The sequence below is a fragment of the Ornithorhynchus anatinus genome, chromosome 2 (assembly GCF_004115215.2).
Source record: "Ornithorhynchus anatinus isolate Pmale09 chromosome 2, mOrnAna1.pri.v4, whole genome shotgun sequence".
In the NCBI taxonomy this organism is placed as follows: Eukaryota; Metazoa; Chordata; class Mammalia; order Monotremata; family Ornithorhynchidae; genus Ornithorhynchus; species Ornithorhynchus anatinus.
The window spans coordinates 159,262,777-159,284,745 of NC_041729.1; the positions used below are offsets into that span (position 1 = coordinate 159,262,777).

General features: G+C 42.7%; 1 protein-coding gene across 2 annotated transcripts in view; it reads right to left on the reverse strand.

The window, feature by feature from the left end:
* TAFA2 (TAFA chemokine like family member 2) overlaps positions 1 to 21,969 on the reverse strand; it is a 453,170-nt gene that overhangs the window by 33,094 nt on the left and 398,107 nt on the right. For both annotated transcript variants that reach the window (XR_003757048.2, XM_029058850.2), the window contains exons 3-4: positions 8,163 to 8,315; positions 6,466 to 6,590 (exon numbers count right to left, since the gene is read on the reverse strand). Coding sequence is in view for 1 of the 2 variants with exons in the window: in XM_029058850.2 (XP_028914683.1) it covers positions 6,466 to 6,590; positions 8,163 to 8,315 (278 nt within the window). In the remaining variant the exon portion in view is untranslated. The remainder of the gene's footprint in view (positions 1 to 6,465; positions 6,591 to 8,162; positions 8,316 to 21,969) is intronic.

A 21,969-nucleotide genomic window follows, 5' to 3' on the forward strand; every position in this document is an offset into this window, starting at 1 on the left:
TCAAAAATAATGATTATGGGTTCCACTTTCTCCCTGCTGAATGTTGGGATTTGGGGGAGAGGATTCACATCAAAATTAGCATGTTCTTTCCTTTTTTTCTAGTTTTTTTCTTCTTACTCATTTCCTCTTTTTCATAATATAGAGAATGTGGGGACAGCTCAGAATTAACTTTAAAGACAAATATTGGTTGGAGAAGCAGCCTGGCCTAGTGGAAAGAGCCTGGGGCTGGAAACCGGAGGACTTGGGTTCTAATCCCTATTCCACCACTTATCTGCTGTGTAACCTTGGAAAAATCACCTAATTTCTCTGTGCCTCGGTTCCCTAATCTGCAAATGGGGACTGGATACTGTGCTCATTCCTACTTGGATTGGGAGCCCCACGTTGGACCTGTTTAATACAGTTTAGTACTTTGCGTGGCACGTAGTAAGCACTTAACAAATGCTATTATCATTATTATCATTGCCATTACTATTATTATTATTATTAGAACATAATCCAGAGGAGAGTCTAATGGAATGAGCGGGAACTTATTATGGTCAGAAGGAATACTCTCCGTCTATACCGAGAGCAGAACAAAAACAGGAAGAGTTCAGACATGAGGATGAGTTTTCAGAGAGGTTTATTCTAATCATTCAAAGGAGTTACTGACAGAGAGTTTGGAGTGATCTTCTGGGGAGTGGGCAAAATAGCATAAAATTGCCTGCTTGAAAGGAGTATAGGCCTTCCTGTGACTTTTCAAGTTTGCCTCAAAGGCTTATATACTTCTTTTCAATTGAACATTGAATTTATTTATTCTTGTTTCACTATTTGTAAATATTTTTATGTCTACCTTCCCTATTAGAGTGTAATCTCCTCGTGGACATGGAGCATGTTTTGCCCTTTTACTTTACTTTCCTGAGTGCTTGGTTCATTGAATAATCATTTAATAAATACCACTAATAGCACTATTTTTCTTCCTGCCCTTTTGCTATTTGATGTCTCCAACATTCTCGACAGTGATCATAACAGATTTTTCTGCCCTGGTGCATGTGTACATTTGTTTATTTTGTTCCCCTCTTTTGGAACTTTTATCTATTTGGGTTAAATTTGAAACTTTTAGAGTGTAATGTCTCCTGAGGGACAAGGCCGAGTCTCCTTTCTCCTTTGTAATTCTTCTTAGTGCCAGCACTGTGCTATACATACGGAGAGGCTGCATGATAAGTACATCTGAGTGAGTGATTGAATGAACTCTGTTCATGGGGATTTCTAGCTCAGATTTTGCACTACGCTTCCAGGCATTCGGAAGAAATGTTCTCTGAAAAGTGAAATTGAAAATTTTCTCTTCTATTTCCCCAATGGAATGAGGAAAGCAGAGGTAAAAATAGCTATCGGCTTGCTCTGGAGGGCGATTTAATGCCAGAGGGAGGGCCAGATAAGGTGCCATGGTAAGCAAATACAAATATTATAGCCAGCTTGGTCCTCAGCCTCACTGCTCTGAGTCTGCCCAATATCGGAACCACTTTCGGTGCCAGTGATGGCATGCCTGGTTTGTATTGGGACCCACTTAAATTCAGCTGCTATTGTTTTTGGCCTCTAAAAATGAGTTCTATTGAAGAGCTCTAGATTGGATGTTTGACAATTCAGGCTATATTTTTCCTAAAAGTACATTCATATATGCAATGTGTATGTATACTTTATTCCTAATCATTTATTTAGCCATTTCACTAGTTAAAATGATCCTTTTAGGCCAATGCATCCTACTCAGGAAGAAAAACTGCCTTCCAGCTGAAAGTGATTTCCATTAACTCATTCATGATTATCTTCTGGCTACCCACTGGTTATCGGGCACTACTAAACCATGATTTCCTATTCTCTTCTGTCACCACTGCCATGGCTATTTTATTATAGATAAAAGAGTGAATGTTGATAGTGATGACTATAATAATAATGATGATGATTAAAATATTAATGATTTTTCTTCACTGTGCCCATAACTCTGTGTAGCTAGCCCTGACTCATAAACTGATTTAGAAATATTCTACTTATATCATTTTATTCTACATATAGATGTATAGAGCACGGGCTTGGGAGTCAGAAGGATCTGGGTTCTAATCCCGGCTCCACCACATGAGTGCTCTGTGACCTTGGGCAAGTTGCTTCACTTCTCTGGGCCTCAGTTACCTCATCCATAAAATGGGGTTTGAGTGTGAACCCCTTGTGGACCAGGGACTGTGTCCAACCTGATTAGCTTATATCAACCCAGCACTTAGAACATTTCTTGGCAAATAGTAAGCGCTTAACAAATTCCATAATAATAATTATCATTATTGTTACACAGGTTTAAAGATGTTGCTACTGATGATCTGATTTTTATCAGTGGTAGCAAGTGTGGGAAGATTATCCTTGGCTGCCCTGTTGCATTTCTTATTCTAAATGCTAGGCTCTGTTTTGGATTCTCCTCCTAGTGTCACAATATCCTGAAGACTCTGCTTCAAGACAAAATCATTTGAGTTTTGCATTTCATCATGACTTTAGAGATTTTCTTCAGCTCGCTCCATCAACACAACCAATTTCAGTTCTCCACAGAGTATTTCTTGTGGCATTGTTTTGTCTTCGATTCGTCTCACGTGACTGCCCAGAAAAGCTGTGATGTGACGTGCTTTGATGTTGGTGGTCTGACGGTCCTTTCAGGATCTTATCATTTGTAATCCTGTCTGATCACGTGACGTTAAGGATTGCAAATATGTGGCATCGGTGGATTTTCTCCAGAAGTCAAACGTTGACTCTTGTGGTAGGACAACTTGTCACAGTCTTAAGCAAGATTGCCAGTGCAATATACTGTATATACTCTCTATACTGGAGAAGCAGCGTGGCTCATTGGAAAGAGCACAGGCTTGGGAGTCAGAGGTCATGGGTTCAAACCCAGGCTCTGCCACTTGTCAGCTGTGTGATTGTGGGCAAGTCACTCAACTTCTCTGTGCCTCAGTTACCTCATCAGTAAAATGGGCAATAAGATTGTGAGCCTCACGTGGGACAACCTGATGACCCTGTATCTACCCCAGTGCTTAGAACAGTGCTCTGCACATAGTAAGCGCTTAACAAATGCCAACATTTTATTGTTATTATTACTTTCAATTTGCCATATTGGCAACATAGTATGTCTTTGAGCTTCCCAAAGAACCCACTAACCTTCCACACTGTTGTCTATTCTTGCATAGTGATAATAATGCTGATAATGATATTCACTAAGCACTCGCTATATGCCAAACAATGTGCTAAACACTAGAGTGTGTACAAGATAATCAGATCAGACACAATTCCTATCCCAAACAGGGCTCATTGTCTAAGAAGGAGAGAAAACAGGCATTTTGCACCCTGGCGTACACCCGCAATAGCATTTATGTACATGTCTTTCAACTCTGTTGCTTCCCCAACCTGTTATGAGGAGCAGCATGGCTTAGTGGCAAGAGCACAGGCTTGGGAGTCAGAGGACGTGGTTTATAATCCCATATCCTCCACTTATCAGCTGTGTGACTTTGGGCAAGTCACTTAACTTCTCTGTGCCTCAGTTACCTCGTCTGTAAAATGGGAATTATGACTGTGAGCCCACATGGGACACCTTGATTACCTTGTATCTACCCCAGTGCTTAGAACAGTGCTTGGCACATAGTAAGCGCTTAACAAATACCACCATTATTATGATTATTATTATTATTATTTATTTTAATGTCTGTCTTCCACACTAGACTATAAACTCCACTAAGACGGGGTAGTGTCTACTAACTCTACTTTCCCAGATGCTTCTAAAAGTGCTCGACAGAGACTAAGCGCTCAATAAATACTACTGACCGACTAACGTCATCTTTTAAAAATCATGGTTTAGTGGAAAGAGCATGGGCTTGGGAGTCAGAGGACGTGGGTTCTAATCCCAGATCCACCTCCTGTCTGCTGTATTACCTTGGCCAAGTCTATTAACTTCTCTGGACCCCAGTAACCTCATCTGTAAAGTGGGGATGAAGGCTGTGAGCCCCATGTGGGACAAACCGATTACCTTTCATTCATTCATTCAATAGTATTTATTGAGCGCTTACTATGTGCAGAGCACTGTACTAAGCGCTTGGGATGAACAAGTCGGCAACAGATAGAGACGGTCCCTGCCGTTTGACGGGCTTACGGTCTAATCGGGGGAGACGGACAGACGAGAACAATGGCACTAAACAGCGTCAAGGGGAAGAACATCTCGTAAAAACAAGGGCAACTAAATAGAATCAAGGCGATGTACAATTCATTAACAAAATAAATAGGGTAACGAAAATATATACAGCTGAGCGGACCAGTACAGTGCTGTGGGGATGGGAAGGGAGAGGTGGAGGAGCAGAGGGAAAAGGGGAAAATGAGGCTTTAGCTGCGGAGAGGTAAAGGGGGGATGGCAGAGGGAGTAGAGGGGGACAAGGAGCTCAGTCTACCTTGTATCTACCCCAGCGCTGAGAACAGTGCTTGGCCCATAGTAAGTGCTTAACAAATACCATAATTATTATTATTATTAATAATAAAAATGAGGAAACAGACAAGGGGAAGTTAAATAACTTGTCCAAGATTACACAGCAGGGCAAGTAACACAGCATAAGACCTGAATCTCCTGATTCCCAGTCTCATGCTCTTTTCCAAAGACCATGCTACTTCTTCTGCATTAGACCATCACTGGATAATGATGAATCAACAGGTAACAGGACTCAGTGACAGCATTCAATTTGATGTTACCGATGTCCCTCCTTGATTGCGTATATGGTTTATACGATGTATTACGGTTGATTGTAGGCTGGTCCTTCAGGCTAATTGTCAAACTCCGATTCTGAGAAACAGTCCCAATCCACTTTGGGTCTTCTTAGGCTTCTGCTTTCTGAACCTCGTTGTCAATGTACAGGAATTCTTAATGATTCTTTCATCCTACTAAGTTGGGTCTCCAGAGGATCAGAGTCATCATTTTGACACCTGCTTCCAGCTTTGAGCAAGGCTGCATAGAATAGGTTGGACCTCTTGCTCAGCACTGGCTTGTGCCACTGAAGCTAGGGAAAAGTGATGACAAGTTCCTTAAGATTCTGTTGAGATCAGTCATATCACTGGGGAGTAGTTTGAGAATCTTAAAAAGCTTCTCAGGGCAGGCAAAGCTGTTCAGGAATCTCCAGAGGTAAGGAGTACTGATGATGCAATTTTGCTTTTGTCAGGTTTCAGGACCCTGTGAAAAGATTTTAATGCTATTCTTGCTTCGAGCTTGTATCCAGTGAGCATCAAAGACCAATCTCACATGATCTGCACCTGCATTGCAATTCTGGGAGGTTCTGGTTAAAAATGCTCAGGAGTTAGATCAAGAAGTCTCTGGCTAGATTTTTTCTAGAGATGAAGAGCACTGAGATCACAGAATGGTTTCCACGCTCAAGACCTTCCCCATCGCCTCCTGGTAAGGTAGGAGGCAAAAGCCCAACCAGGTCCAGGAGATGTAAACAAAACAAATTTCAGCTAGTAAGGCCTAGTCTTTTGTGTGTACAGTGGTCTGGAATTGGCCTTTTCAGTCACACATGCATCCACAGGCAAAAATTACAAATAATGGCATTTTCTTCAAATATCAAGGACCATTATATTCATACACAGGTGTGCTTATACATACACATGTACACGCATGGACACACACACACACACTTGAGGAGGAAAATAGGAAATGCCAAATCAATGTGATATTTCTTTTTAAAGAAATACGTTTTTCAACTTTGTGAAGAGTCACTCAATAATACATGTTGATTTAGCTTTATTTTTTTGCCTTTGTATCTCATGAGGTGAAAGTGGGTCGGTCAAACACACTCCATTCAATCGTATCTCTTGAGCACTTACTGTGTGCAGAGCACTGTACTAAGCACTTAGCACTGTACTTATTTGAATAAGGGTAAATTTTAGGTAAATATACAGACAGGTGACTTAGTTGAAACTGTTGGAAAGCAGAGGATATGACCATAAAACATCTTTTCCATTCCTGAAATTTCATCTTATCGATCTGTCCTCCTTAATTACCTGGAAGAAAAGGTGGTGTCCCGGTTTTCATCAGTGACCTATTTTTCAATATTTGAGATATCAAAAAAATATACACAAAAACCTTGAACAGATCATACCAACAGAACCTGCTGGAATCTACTTTTTTGATAGTCAACTTATTCCCTTTCAAAAAGACAAAAGTTTGAGTTTCGTCTTCCAGAATTCTAACATTTGATACTTCAATTATAGAAAATTTCTCACTACAGTCAGTATCTAGATAACATATGCATTTATCGAACAACACCTCATTCTACTGTCACGTATCATTACTTTTCAGTACTACAGGGCAGGAAATCCAAGCACGATTCTGGAAGGGAAAGCCTCAGTTACTTTCTAATGATCATCCATTTCCAATTTTTCACAATCAGTCACTGCATCTCCCAGTGCCAATGTTTCACCTACCCGAGTGGTTTTCACTTTATTCCCAGAGGAACAGCTCCATCCTTTCCGGTCGGGAAGAACTTTACATTCTTCTCCTTCCAGACACGGCTGCATGTGGCACCACCATTTTTGAGCCACTATTGAAGCTACAGAGGTAGGGGGGAAAAAAGGCATTTAATATATTTTCCATTCAGAACTATAGAGTGTTCTAATGAAGGCATATGCAATTCTATAAGGGAAAAAAAGTCACAAAATTTTCTTGTGTCCTTGCTTTCCAGATATAATTTTTAGTGAAATATTTAAAAAGTGATGTCTTTATTTTGCTTTTTCCAGCAGCCCCCAGTCATCAACTGTGAGAAACGAGGAGGGCAATAAAGGGAAAATTCCCCAATTAATGTCAAACCTAGAGATCCTCCAGTTGCTCTGAACCAGTGTTGTGATAGTAGGAGATGGGCTACTCTGTTGAAAGCCTCCCCCTAACATCTGTCTTCTCTCAAGCCCTCCTGCCACTTATTGTTGACATTAGAAGACATTTCCTAAATGTTTTCCTTTGCTTCCCTCTCCTGGAAACACATTAATTTGGTTCCAGTGGGTTTCTACAGAAAAAAGAAAATCCATTAATCGATTGAGCTCTTGTTCAGTGATTGTAAGCCCCTTGTTATGTCTTTCACTCTTTTTTATTTTGTTTCCCAAGCATCTGTGTAGTACTTGTACCCAGAAGGTGCTCAGTAAATATTCTTGCTAAGTCTGAGCACCGTTGATGTGCTCACCGAATCAATTGTGTTTGATTTCTTATTTACATTTTCCAACACAGCTTACAGAATTCCAAATCAGCTCTTCAAGCGTTAGAATCCTACCACTTACTGTGTTTCAGTAACTATCTCTGTACTGCTCTTTTATGTTGCTTTCGTCTTCTAATCATTTGAACGTTCTTGATGTGTCTTTCACCGGTTCCTTCTCTCACTCTATGTTCCAACTGTAAGCCCTCCGAGGGCCAGAGATCTGTTCTCACCTGCACTTACTTTCCCAGTGCTTATTACAGTGTTTTGCATATAATAACTGCTTAATCAATACTATTACTATCTCCCCCCCAGACTGTAGGCTTCTTGTGGGCAAGGAATGCGTTTGTTTTATTGTCATAGTATATTCTCCCATGCACCTGGTACAGTGCTCTGCACATAGTAAGTGTCCAATAAATGCAATTGACTGAGTGACTGTCTGAGACACTTTTCCTCAACCTGGATGGTGGATTAGCTATACTTTCCTCTCTCTCAAAAACAACCAACCCATAACATGTGTTTGCTCGTGAAGAAAAAAATACTATATAAAAATTCTATACTTGATCATTGTAAATTAGGTTAAAGATAAAAATTTCCAAATCAAATATTCTACTTCGCTGCAGAGAAAAGTGATTTGCTGACACAGCTGTCGGCTGACTGATCTTCAGTCAATTCTATTCAGAACTAAGGGGTATTTCCGTTATTTGCGGGATATAATCTCCTTCTCGAGAGGGTCCCCTTGTGATAGTCAATCGTTTCTCTGGCAGGTAGCATCAAACTGCCCATTGTCCACCCCCATCCTCGTTATGGGTCAGTTTGCATCTCTGAGCTTAAAAAATGAATTTCAGGTACCAATAGAGGAAGCCACTGGTCACGGCTCTACTGACATGGAGCCACCTGGAAAGAGACCTTACAACGAAACAACGTAAGAAGTCGCACCATCAACACAAGAAGGCGCAGCCCGGGTGGTCCCTGCCACCTGCCCGGGGAAACAGGAGCACTTGACTGTCTGTGACCTTTCTTCTATCTTGTTCTTATTACAACATCTGTGGAGCGCCACAACCTCACAGGTCCCGGTTTTAACATGGTGAGCTGTGCAAACACAAAAAGAGAAGACAACGTTCTAGGTAGTTGGACACGCTTTTTTTTTTTCTTTGAATTAGAAACACATCAAATACGGTTTGAGAAGGAAGCCCGTGATGCATGAAACCCAAATTAAAATGATCCTCATTCTATAATGCAAATTTCTTCCCTAAATACAGTAGGGATATTTCTATCAGGAAATAATCTTGGAAGCAAAAACAATTACTGTAGAATATAGAGTAGACTGTTACAGAACTGAGATATATAGAAACAATATACGGTAGCACAAAGACTATATTTACATCCATGGTACTGTGAGTAACCTTTTCTGTTCAACTCCGGGATCAAAATATTTCTTTCACCCACGGATAGGTGTTTCTTCTCCAGAATGGCAGCGCTACTCTATAATCAGACTTGAAATGAAAATTCAAACATTTCATCCAGAAAATGATGTGTTGCTTTTAATCAAAATGGTAGGGGGTAAGAGTCTACTCTCTCTGTGGAATTTTAAAATGTTAGTGTTTCCCTTGCCTTCCTCGGGAAAAGTGAGCCCTAAGCCTCTTCTTCAACCAAAGAGCCAATGCCAACCTTATCATTCCACCCTCACGCTAGATGCAGAATAGCAGCATGGCTTAGCGGAAAGAGCACGGGCTTGGGAGTCAGAGGTCATGGGTTCTAGTCCTGGCTCTGTCACTTTTCTGCTAAGTGACCTTGGGCAAGCCACTTCACTTTTCGGTGCCTCAGTTACTCATCTGTAAAACAGGGATTAAGACTATGAGCCCCACATGAGACAACCTGATTAGTTTGTATCTACCCTAGTGCTTAAAACAGTGCTTGGACATAGTAAGTGCTTAACAAATACCATTATTATCATTATTATTATTACCAGTGGAGCCGCTGCTAACACAAGATCCCCTTCAGGCTTCTAAGATAGTCCTCCTTGCTCCCTCTCTTCTCCCCACCCCAGGCATTTCTTCCCTGCCACCAGGGGTGAGCTCCACAGCACAGAGAATAATAATAATAATGTTGGTATTTGTTAAGCGCTTACTATGTGCAGAGCACTGTTCTGAGCGCTGGGGTAGATACAGGGTAATCAGGTTGACCCACGTGAGGCTCACAGTTAATCCCATTTTAGAGATGAGGTAACTGAGGCCCAGAGAAGTTAAGTGACTTGCCCACAGTCACACAGCTGACAAGTGGCGGGGCCGGGATTCGAACCCATGACCTCGGACTCCCAGGCCCGGGCTCTTTCCACTGAGCCACGCCGCTTCTCTCCCAGACGCTTCCACCAGGGAACCAACCCCATCCCCCTCACCCTCCTCATCCACGGAGCACAGCAAAGCTTCACACAAGGAGCTACTACTGTACTGGAGAGCATGGCCTAGTGGATAGAGCACGGGCCTGCAATCAGAAGGTCATGGGTTCTAGTCCCGACTCCACCACTTGTCTGCTGTGTGACCTTGGGCAAGTCATTTCACTTCTCTGGGCCTCAGTTACCTCATCTGTAATATGGGAATTAAGACTTTAAGCCCCACATGGGACAGGGACTTTGTCCATCTAGATTTGCTTGTATCTGCTCCTGTGCTCAGTACAGAGCTTGGTTCATAGTAAGCGCTTAACAAATAATAATAATGATGGTATTTGTTAAGTGCTTACTATGTGCGAAACACTGTCCTAAGCGCTGGGGAGGCTACGAGAAACAGCATGGCTTAGTGGCAAGAGCACGGGCTTGGGAGTCAGAGGTCACGGGTTCTAATCCCAGATCTGCCACTTGTCAGCTGGGTGACTTTGGGCAAGTCACTTCACTTCTCTGGGCTTCAGTTACCTCATCTGTAAAATGGGGATTAAGACTGTGAGCCCCCTGAGGGACAATCTGATAACCCTGTATCTAACCCAGCACTTAGAACAGTGCTCGGCACATAGTAAGCGCTTAATAAATACCATTATTATTATTATTACAAGATGATCATATTGTCCCACGTGGGGCTCACAGTCTTAATCCCCATTTTAAAGATGAGGTAAATGAGGTTCAGAGAAGTTAAGTGACTGGCTCAAAGTCACACAGCTGACAAGTGGTGGAGCCGGGATTAGAACCCATGACTCTGACTCCCAACCCTGTGCTCTTTCCACTGAGGCACCCTGATAGTTATCTCAGCAGTGGGCTGGATCCCCCATCGCCACACATCCCTTCCACGCCCACCAGACACCAGTCCTGGGGTCCACAGTTACCTCATGGTCTCATGGCCCAAGGAGGATTACCTTAGAAGCCTGAGGGCGATCTTGTGCTACCAGCAGCTCCACTGGTAACAATAATAATAATGGTATTTGTTAAGCACTTACTATGTCCAAGTACTGTTCTAAGCACTAGGGTAGATACAAAATAAACAGGTTGTCCCATGTGGGGCTCTTAGTCTTAATCCGCATTTTACAAATGAGGTAACTGAGGCACAGAGAAGTGAAGGTCATGGTCACACAGTTCCTTTGTCAGATAAACTCCAGAGCCCCAGGACCACCCGCCTTCATCCATCCGTAGAGACCCCCTCCCCAAACACCGAGGTGCCGTGGTGTGTCTCCCAACCCCTATCCCAGAATGGAATCCACAACAATGACTGGAGTTGCTGCCATCACCAAAAGATACCTCCGGGTCCTTCTCCAAAGCAATGTGGGATTGATCTTAGTGCCCCATGTTTCCCCCAACACATTTGTTCTGGAGGATTGTCCCCCACCTCCAATCTCTGGGCCATGTGACTCTAAGATGGTAGAGCAGGCCTCAAAGTGGAGATCAAAAGGCCGGCTTCAAGGTTACCAAGAAGATCTTGCACAATTTATGCTTCGGGGGGAATGTTGGAGGAGGTACTGAGAGTGACAAACAAGTACGAATGGAAATAATAATAATAATAACAGTAATTATGGTATTTGGTAAGCGCTTACTGTGTGCCAGGCACTGTACTAAGTGACGGGGTGGATACAAGCAAATAGAGTTGGACATAGTCCCTGTCCCTTGGGGACCCCCAGTCTGATTCCCATTTTTACAGATGAGGTAACTGAGCCCCAGAGAAGTGAAGTGACTTGCCAAGATCACACAGCAGAAAAGCGGCAGAGCCGGGATTAGAAACCATGACTTCTGACTCCCAGGCCTGCACTCTATCCACTGTCAACCATAAATTCATTCGTTCATTCAGTTGTATTTATTGAGCGCTTCCTGTGTGCAGAGCACTGTACTGAGCGCTTGGAAAGTACAATTCAGCAATAAAGAGAGACAATCCCTGTCCACACGGGCTTACAGTCTAGAAGAGGGGAGACAGACATCAAAACAAGTAAACAGGCATCACTGTCATCAGTATAAATAGAATTATAGATATTGACATAACAAAGCAAGTAAACAGGCATCAATATAAATAAATAGAATTATAGATAAGTACATATATACTCAATTGCTGTGGCAGGGGAGGCGGGTAGAGCAAAGGGAGCAAGTCGGGATGAAGAGGATAGGGAGCTGAGGAAAAGGAGGGCTTAGTCTGGGAAGGCCTCCTGGAGGAGGTGAGCCTTCAGTAGGGCTTTGAAAGGGGAAGTGTGATTGTTTGGTGGATTTGAGGAGGGAGGGCCTTCCGGGCCAGAGGTAGGATGTGGGCCAGGGGCTGACTGCAGGACAGGCGAGAAGTGGCTGAAGATGATTAAGATCACAGAGATTGATGAGGGCTGGCGGGATCATCTACGGGAGGCAATTGGGTCTGCTTGGATAAATGGACAGATGTGTTAAGACCTTACAAAATGTCAGTGGTCCATGCTAAGTACCTGGCCCAGGGGACACCCGTTGAGACCTCCTGGGAGCTGGGAGGGAGTGGGATTAAGGGTGCCTGACTTGGAGCAAGCTATGGTCCTTGTCTTTGCTATGCTACAATTCTCTGGGAGTAGCAATTTGTATGAAAACTGTACAAAAATACAAATCAAATACAATACAACAAAATAATGACACATTCCCTACCCACAGCAAGCTTACAATCTAGAAGCGGAGACAGAATTAATATAAATAAATTGTGGAGAGGTACAGAAGTGCTCTTGGGTTGGGGAGGGATGGATGGCGAATAAAGGGAACAAGTCAGGGTGACGCAGAAGGGAGTGGGAGGAGAGGAAAGGGGGGCTTAGGCAGGGAAGGCCTCTTGGAGGAGGTGCGCCTTCAATAAGGCTTTGAAGGCAGGGAGAGTAACTGTCGGTCTGGTTTGAGGAGGGAGGGCATTCCCGGCCAGAGGCAAGACACGGACGAGAGGCCAGCGGTGAGATAGATGAGATCGAGGTACAGTGAGTAGGTTGGCATTAGAGGAGCAAAGTATGCGGACTGAGGTGAGGTAGGTGGAGACAAGGGGATCGAGTGCTTTAAAGAGTTTCTGTTTGACAGGGAGGTGAATGGGCAACCACTGGAGGTTCTTGAGGAGTGGGGAAACATGGACTCAACACTTTTGTACAAAAATGATCCAGACGGAAGAGTGAAATGAAGCCATTAAGACCTCCCCTAAACTATATTAGAAGTTCCTGCTGGACATCGGACAGGAACTTTAACTCTCTCCCCCTACCATGGCATCAAGTCTCCTTCTGAGACCTACTCAGCAAGAAGGCAAAAACAGAGCTGGTGGTTTTCCCAGAGGTTATACAGATCAATGGAGAAAACAATCATTAACACTGGCATCCTTGTTTGTGCCCTCCAATGCCTGTTTGATGCTTTATCATCCTACTTAGAAATTACATACCTTGCAGGCAAAATCTGTTTAACTCATATAAACTACTCAGCATGTGGTTGATGTTTAGTAAGTATTAAATAAGTAAATAAGTCATTTAAGAATCTAAAATGAATAGACTGCTAGTTGCAGAAAGTTTCCGATCAAATCCCTAAACATGATATAATGAGCCCTCAGATACCAGGCTCTTCCAATCTGGCAGAGATCGCTTCATGGGAGATGGAACAATCAGTGGTATTTATTGAACGTTTACTCTGTACTAAGCGCTTGATCAATTGAGAAGCGCTGTGGTCTAGCGAAAAGAGCATTGTCCTGGAAGTCAGAGGACATGAGTTCTAATCCCAACTCTGCCACTCATCTGCTGTGTGATCTTAGGCCAGTCACTTAACTTCTCTCTGCCTCAGTTTCCTCATCTATAAAAACAGTGAGGATACCCCTTCTTCATCCTACAGTGATCCCCTCGTGGGGATCCCCTCAGTGATCCCCATGAGGGACAGGGACTGTGCATGACCTGGATATCTAGTATCTGCCCCAACTCTCAGTACAATGCTTGGCACAAAGCAAGTGTTTAACAAATGACATCATAAAAATTAAAATTAAATTCATTAAAAGTGATAATTGTGATATTTCTTCTTATTGTTAGTTTGTGATACATTAGAATGGTGCATGGTCCTCCTCCCATCTCTTTCATCCAAAAATATTTAAATGATAAGGGAACAAATTTATCCATCAATATTCCCAATTACTACCAATTTTTTTTCACAGAAGCTGAATCATAAATACAAACAGCAGTTCCTTCATTGTTATGAAGTAGCACAAACAGATCTGCTTTTCACCAAATAGCTACAACAATCAATATCTCTGCAACATTAGAATCTTTTAGTGTCTCCCACATATCTAGTACATGAGTTTCCTTCCTTTACATTGCCTAATTTATTCCACTGGAACTGCCTCTTTTGTCAGCCCTCCAACATTTTCCTTTTAACCAGAAGCAAAATGGATGGCATCATGCCTGATTTATTTTTAATTTCCAAACAAAGCAGTTCTATAAAATTAGGATTATAATCAATCAATCAATGGTATATATTGAGTGCTTTCTGTAAATTCTGTTCACAGAGCTTGGAAAAATACAGTAACAGGAACAGAAACAGGAAAAATGAGTTGGTAAACATGATCCCTGCCCACAACGAGCTTACAGTCTAGAGGGGGAAGCAGACATTATTGTAAATAAATACATTACCGCTGTGCCCATAAATTCTGTGGGGCTGAGGGTGAGGTAAATACAATATGCCCCAAATGTATAGATCAAGATGATGCAGAAGGGAGAGGGAGTCTGGGAAAGAGGGATTAATTAGGGAAGGACTTTTGGAGGAGATGAGAACTTAAAAAGGGAGCTGTGATCTTAAAAAGGCATTGAAGGTGGGGAGAGTGGTAGACTGTTGGTTGTAAGCGCTCAATAAATACTATTGAATGAATGAATAATAATAATGATGGTATTTGTTAAGCACTTACTATGTGCCAAGCACTGTTCTAAGCACTGGGCACTGTTCTAAGCACTGGGTTATTAAGCAGTGAGGCAATTTAGAGAAGCAGAATGTCCCAGTGGAAAGAACCAGGACCCGGGTTCTAATTCCAGCTCGACCACTGTCTGCTGGGGACTAGACTGTAAACCAGTCAAAGGGCAGGGACTGTCTCTATCTGTTACCGATTTGTACATTCCAAGCGCTTAGTACAGTGCTCTGCACATAGTAAGTGCTCAGTAAATAGTATTGAATGACCTTGGACAAGTCCCTTCAATTCTCTGTGCTGCAGTCACCTCATCTGTGAAATGGGGATTAAGATTGTGAGCCCCACCTGGGAAAGGGACTGTGTCCAATCCAATTAGCTTGTGCCTACCCGGGCTCTTAGTAGGCTGCCTGGCACAAAGTAAACACTTAACGAATGCCATAAAAAAATATGAAGGGGGAGGAAGTTCCAGGCAAGAGGGAGGATGTAAGAAAGGGATCGGCAGCGAAACAGACGAGATTGGGGCACATTAAGCAAGCTGCCACTGGAGGAGCGAAGTAGGCAGTCTGGACTGTAGTAGGAGGTCGATAAAGTAAGTGAAATATCATTTCCTTTGACCTCACTTCTGCTTCAAAGTACAAGTGAGTACGCATCCTCCATTCACATGCTCATCTTGGTCACCACTGCTAATGGAAAGCCAGACCCCAGGCTGACCATCTCCCTCTCAACTCATCCTCATCTCCTATAGCTCTGCACCCTTCCTCTGAAACCAACAGCGCTTCTTCGCCATCTAATTGACTCCCACTTAAACTGCTTTCTCCAAGGTCAACAGCATAAATTCCTCACAGTCTGATTGAAGACACTTAGCTCTCCCCCTCCTACCTATCATGCATTCTTCGATAGTATTTATTGACCTCTTGCTCTATGCAGAGCACAGTACTAAGCACTTAGGAGAGAACACTGTAACAATAAACAGACATTCCCTGCCCACAACGAGCTTAGGGTCTAGAGGGCGGGAGAAAGACATTAATATAAATGACAGATAAATACATAAGTGCTGTAGGACTGGGAGGGGGGGAGCAAAACGGAAACAAGTCAGAGCGATGCAGAAGGGAGTGGCGGAAGAAGAATGGAGGACCTTAGTCAAAGACCTCCTGGTGGAAATCCTTGCTCCTCTCGTAGCAACCCAGCCTCCACACTTCACTCTTTTAAAACGATTATACTCACCATGCCTCTCCCTCTTCTCACACACTGTATCTGTAGGAAACAAAGGTTTCATGGAGGAAAACACTTGTAGGCACCTGAATCTATCACGTGGGAGCTCAATATTTGCACCCTCCTCTCCCCATGAGGAAAATCAATAGCAGAGTATTAGGTCTTTGTGGGTCAGTACTGCCCTCTAGACTGTAAGCTCGTAATGGGCATGGAACGTGTCTTCTAATTCTGTTGTATTGTACTCTCCCATGCACTTAGTACAGTGCTCTGTACATCCTCAATCTAGGCTTCAACGCTCTCCATCACCTTGCCCCTTCATACCTCTCCTCCCTTCTCTCTTTCTACCGCCCACCCCGCACGCTCCGCTCCTCTGCCGCCCACCTCCTCAACGTCCCTCGGTCTCGCCTAGCCCGCCGTCGATCCCTGGGCCACGTCCTCCCACAGTCCTGGAATGCCCTCCCTCCTCACCTCCGTCAATCTAATTCTCTTCCCCTCTTCAAATCCCTACTTAAAGCTCACCTCCTCCAAGAGGCCTTCCCAGACTGAGCTCCCCCCTTTTTCCCTCTGCTCCCTCTACCCCCCCTTCACGTCTCCGCAGATAAACCCTCTTCACCCCCCTTTCCCTCTCCTCCGCCCCCTCTCCCGTCCCACCCCCTCAAGCACTGTACTCGTCCGCTCAACTGTATATATGTTCATCACCCTATTTATTTTGTTTAATGAGATGTACATCACCCTGATTCTATTTATTTGCCATTGTTTTTATCAGATGTTCTTCCCCTTGACTCTATTTATTGCCCTTGTTCTTGTCTGCCCGTCTCCCCCGATTAGACTGTAAGCCCGTCAAAGGGCAGGGACTGTCTCTATCTGTTGCCGATTTGTACATTCCAAGTGCTTAGTACAGTGCTCTGCACATAGTAAGCGCTCAATAAATACTATTGAATGAATGAATAGTAAGCGCTCAAAAGGTACGATTGATTAATCAGTTGAATGAATAGGGAATTTGAGTCACTGTTATTATGCACAGTGAACCACACCAAGTGGGTGCTCAATAAATGTTATTGCTACTACTACTAGATAGACATTGTATCAATATTTGCAACTGACCATCACAGGACGTTTGGGACTTTTCAACTCCCTCAGCCTTGTCTCCCCTAATTTCCTGGCAGATAAGTGGAGCAGTTAGACTCCAGAACCAGTCCATTCTTAAGGATTTCAAGATTTCAAGCTAATGAAGATCTCAACTTTTCTTGGACTCAGTCAAGTAGAGTCAAGCCATTCTTATGTATTTCTCTTTTGTCCAATCCTCTTTCAGTTAGAGCATTAAGGCAGCAGAACACTTTTGAGTTGCTAAGGAAATGTGGATTAAAATTCTGTTAGCTTTGCCTCATGCCAATGGATCAATCAACTGTACTTTTTGAGCACTAACTGCGTTTGGAGCACTGTACTAAACACTTGGGTCAGACAGTATAACAGAGTTGGTAGACACATTCCCTGCCCACAATGAGCTTACAGTCTAAAGGACAAGCTTACCTGCCAACACGGTCAATGAACTACTAGGTAATAGTTGCAAAAGGAGAGCAAACCAGATGAGACCTTCATTCTTTCCTCTATTTGATCTGTAGAGAAATTTGTAATTCGATTTACAAATTTAAAAACATAATTACCATTAAAGTTAATGGTTATGCCTTAAGTCATTTGGAACAGACAACCATAGTCTTCTTTATCAAAAGGAAGTGAGACTCAGGAGGGTAGGTTAACTGTAAATTAACCATGTCTACAAAGAGGAAACATTTCAGTTAATATTAATTTACTGATTGGGCCACATAAATTGTGATCTATTATCATTATAACATAACATAATTTACAAAAGCAAGAAGACTTTGGAGATAAGATATCCCCCTTGAATGGAAGGTTATTTTCAAATTATAATGTATCCATCCATTTTTTCTATCTCTGAGTATCTGTCATTTCTCTATCTCTATAAATCACCCCATTGGACATGGCTTTAACTGTATCTCTTACCACACATCCTCTTTAAATGCTTCTTATTTTGTCCACTTACTAAACTAGTCAAAGCAGTAAGCAGCCTGAAGCACACTGACTGGAGACATCAAAGGGAATATCTCTGACTCCACTTTGTTCTTTTTTCCTCTCAAGCAGATTTTCTGTAAAGGTTTTTCATTCTTGACGTTCCCAACTCCAGCCCTTTGCTCAAACGTTTCCCCTTGCTTGGGCCATCTCCATCTCCTCTCCAATTTTTGCACATCGAATCCTCCAAAATCTTGTCTTAGGCCATCGAGTCATTTCCGACCCATAGCAACACCATGGACATACCACCCCTAGAATGCCCCGCTTTCCATCTGCCATCGTTCTGATAGCGTATCCGTAGAGTTTTATTGGTAAAAATCAGGAAGCGGTTTACCACTGCCTCTTTCCGTGCAGTAAACTTGAGTCTCTGCCCTTGACTCTCTCCCATGCCGCTGCTGCCCAGCTTGGGTGAGTTTTGACTTGTAGCAGATTGCCTGCCACTTGCTAGCTACTGGCCAAGCTAGGAATGGAATGGGTAGGCCTCTGCATGACTCTCCGTCCCATAGCCAAGACTCATGGAGTACTGGAAACTCTTCAGGTGCGATCCTGAGAGCTCTTCTTAGCCTTCATAAAAACTCACTTCCTCCCTTCACCTTTCTTCTCATTAGCCACCTCAGCACTCATTTTATCTTCTGTTAATCTCTTATTGATTGATGTATTCACTTGTCTTAATTATTTCTATCTATTCGGGCAAGGATGGTGTCTTCTGCTTTTATTGTATACTCCCGAGGGTCTAGGATCTTTCAGAGTTCTTGAGCCATTAGACAGAGCAGGGCTCTAGGTTGCCCCAACAGTGAAAGGCTGGGAGCATCATGGACTAGTGGAAAGAGCAGGGGCCTGGGAGGACCCGGGTTCTAATCGCAGCTCTGCTCAGCTTGCTGTGACATTGGGCAAGTCACTTAACTTCTCTGTGTCTCAGTTCTCCTGTTCTCCCTCATACTTAGACTGTGAGCCCCATGAGGGTCAGGGATGGTGTCAAACAAGTAAACTGCATCGATGAGGATAATCTGTTACTTTTAGGACATGACCAAAGACAACAAAAAGACTCTCAAACTTAGAGAAGATTAAGAATAATAGCTCAGTCTTAATCCTCATTTTACAGATGAAGTAACCGAAACAGAAAAAGCCCAAGTGTTTTGACCAAGGCCACCCAACAGACGAGGGGCAGAACCAGGATTAGAACACAGGTCCTCTGACTCCCAGGCCCGTGCTTTTTCCACTCGGCCGCGCTACTCACTAAAGCTTAATCTTATCTATGTCGATGCTGATCTCTTGCCCACTTCCTGCCTCTCTCTCCCCTTTCATATCCAATAGATGATCACTCTTCCCACCTTCAAAGCCTTATTAAAATCACACCTCCTCCAAGAAGCTTTCCCCAACTAAGCCCTCATTTCCCCTATTCCCTTTCCATTCCGTGTTACCCTTGAAATTCAACTTATACCCTTTCTTCACCCCATTCACAAGCCCACAGCATTTATATAGATATCCATTATATGTATATATTTTATATATATTTTTTCATATTATATATTTATATACATCATATATATTTATATATTATAAATTATATTTATATACATATACATTAGAGAAGCAGCTTGGCCTAGTGAAAAGAACCTGGGCCTGGGAGTCAGAATAACCTGGGTTCTAATCCTGGCTCTGCCACTTCTCTGTTCTGTGACCTTGGGCAGTTCATTTCAATTCTCTTTGCTGTGGTTTCCTCATCTGTAATTTGGGAATTGAGACTGTGAGCCCCAGGTGGAATATGAACTGTACTCAACCTGATTATCTTGAATTTACTCCAGTGCTTAGTATAGTGCACGGCACATAGTAAGTGCATAACTAATATCATGAATAAAACTAATAAATCAATGGTATTTATTGAGCACCTACTGTGTGCAAAGCACTGTACTAAGTGCTTGGAAGAGTACAATACAACAGAGTTGACGCTACCCACAAGAAGCTTATGCTCCAACTCTCCTCATGCCTTTCTGTCATACTTTCCAATATCTCCCTCACTTCAAATTATTCCACTGCCTATAAAGAAGCAAAGAATAAAATCAGCACAGAACATATATAAGACCCACAACTGTCATGCCATGTCTTATCAATCTTTATAAAATATATCATTTTATATACTTTTAAATTACACTAAATTGGGTTGATGTGAGATGTTAAAAAAGCCCCAGCTACACATGAAAGTAAAGTTGCCATGAGGTTGAGAATTTGCTCTGGTTTTGTTTTCTCTCCATTAGATTTCAGTTCTTATTTGTATTCTGATTTGTCTCATTGGTTCTGAAATTTTGTTTGTCTCTAAACACTCCTATTTAATAGTTTTACACAGCTTGACTGACTCTCTGGAGACTCTGTATTACACCTTCTAAGCAGAAATAAAGCATCACCTAAATGCACCAACAGGCGTTTGAAATGCAAGCTAGTTAGTGGATTTAGGTGGTCCTAAACCATTCTGAAAGGAAGAATATGCTGAAATAAAACTTTTCCAGAAAGCGAATTTCTCACTTTCTTTTATTAGAAAGCAAAAATAAGATACACTTTTCATCTGAAATAATTGAATTAAGCAAAATGGTCATTTAAATTTATGAATGAAACAAGAGTATATGAGGAGATATTGTAGTATGTGAGGTTAGGATTAGGCAGAGGGGACTGAAAATAAGGAAATTCCAAAGGCAATTGGGTCTGTCCTCCTATAACCCAGGGCTTGTGTTCTAAGGAGAACTCATGTTACTGTACTTAAACTCTGATTGTGGCTGAATGAGGGCCCACAGCCTTTCTTCCTACACGACATTCCTTTCCTTCCCGATTCATCCTTCATATATGGAAGCAGTGCAGCCTAGTGGAAAGAACATGGGCTTAGGAGTCAGAGGACCAGAGTTCTGATTCCAACTCTCTCATTATAGGCAGGGAATGTGTCTTTATTGTTTATTATTCATTCAATTGTATTTATTGAGCACTTACTGAGTGCAGAGCACCGCACTAAGTGCTTGAAAAGTACAATTCACCAACAAATAGAGACAATTCCTGCCCACAACGAGCTCACAGTCTAGAAGGGAGGAGACAGACATCAAAACAAGTAAACAGGCATCCATGTGTTTAGTACAGCGCTCTGCACGTAGTAAGTACTAATTGAGTATGATTGACTGATTGATTGATTGAGATAGCACACACGACTCCTTTCAGCTGAGTTCCCGGGCATCCATGAGGTCCCTTCAAACTGTAAGCTCCTTGTAAGCAAGGAACAGGTCTGCTAACTCTGTTGTAGTCTACTCTCGCAAGTACAGTATGGTGCTCTGCACAGTCAGTCAATCTTATTATTAGAGCTAGGGAGAATACAATATAACAGACACATTTCTTGCCCACAATGAGCTTCAGTCTAGAGGGAAAGAGTGACATTAATATAAATACATAAATTACAGATCAGTACATAAGTGCTGTGGGGCAGGGGCAGGAGTTTAATACAGGGACCGAGTCAAGGAGGCCAGAGGGAGTGGGAGAAGAGGAAATGAGGGCATAGTCAGGGAAGGCCTCTTCGAAGAGATGTGACTTCAATAAGGCTTCAAAGGTGGGGAGTGAAATTTGTCTTTTGGATATGAAGAAGGAGGGCATTACAGGCCAGAGGCAGGATGCGCACAAGAAGTCGGAGAGACAGACAAGATCTAGGTACACAGAAAACTGGCATTAAAGGAGCGATATGTATGGGCTGGAATATACCACTAAGAATAAGAATGTCATTTGTTAAGCACTTATTATGTGCCAAGCAATGTTCTAAGCACTAGGGTAGATATAAGGTATTCAGAGTTCCTGTTCCACATGGGACCGACAGTCTTAGTCCCCATTTTACAGATGAGGTAACTGAGGCCCAGAGAAGTGAAGTGACTTGTCCAAGGTCATATAGCAGACAAATGGCGGTCAGGATTAGGACCCAAGTCCTCTGACTCCCAAGCCTGTACTCTTGCTAGACCATACAGCTTCTTAGTAGGATAGTACCAGGGTGAGGAACTCATTAATTAAATATGACTGATGAAGTGATTGAGTGATTTATTGTCCCTGTGTTGAGCTTTACTCCCTGGGCAGCCCTGCTGGGTTACAGTATCATTTGGAGA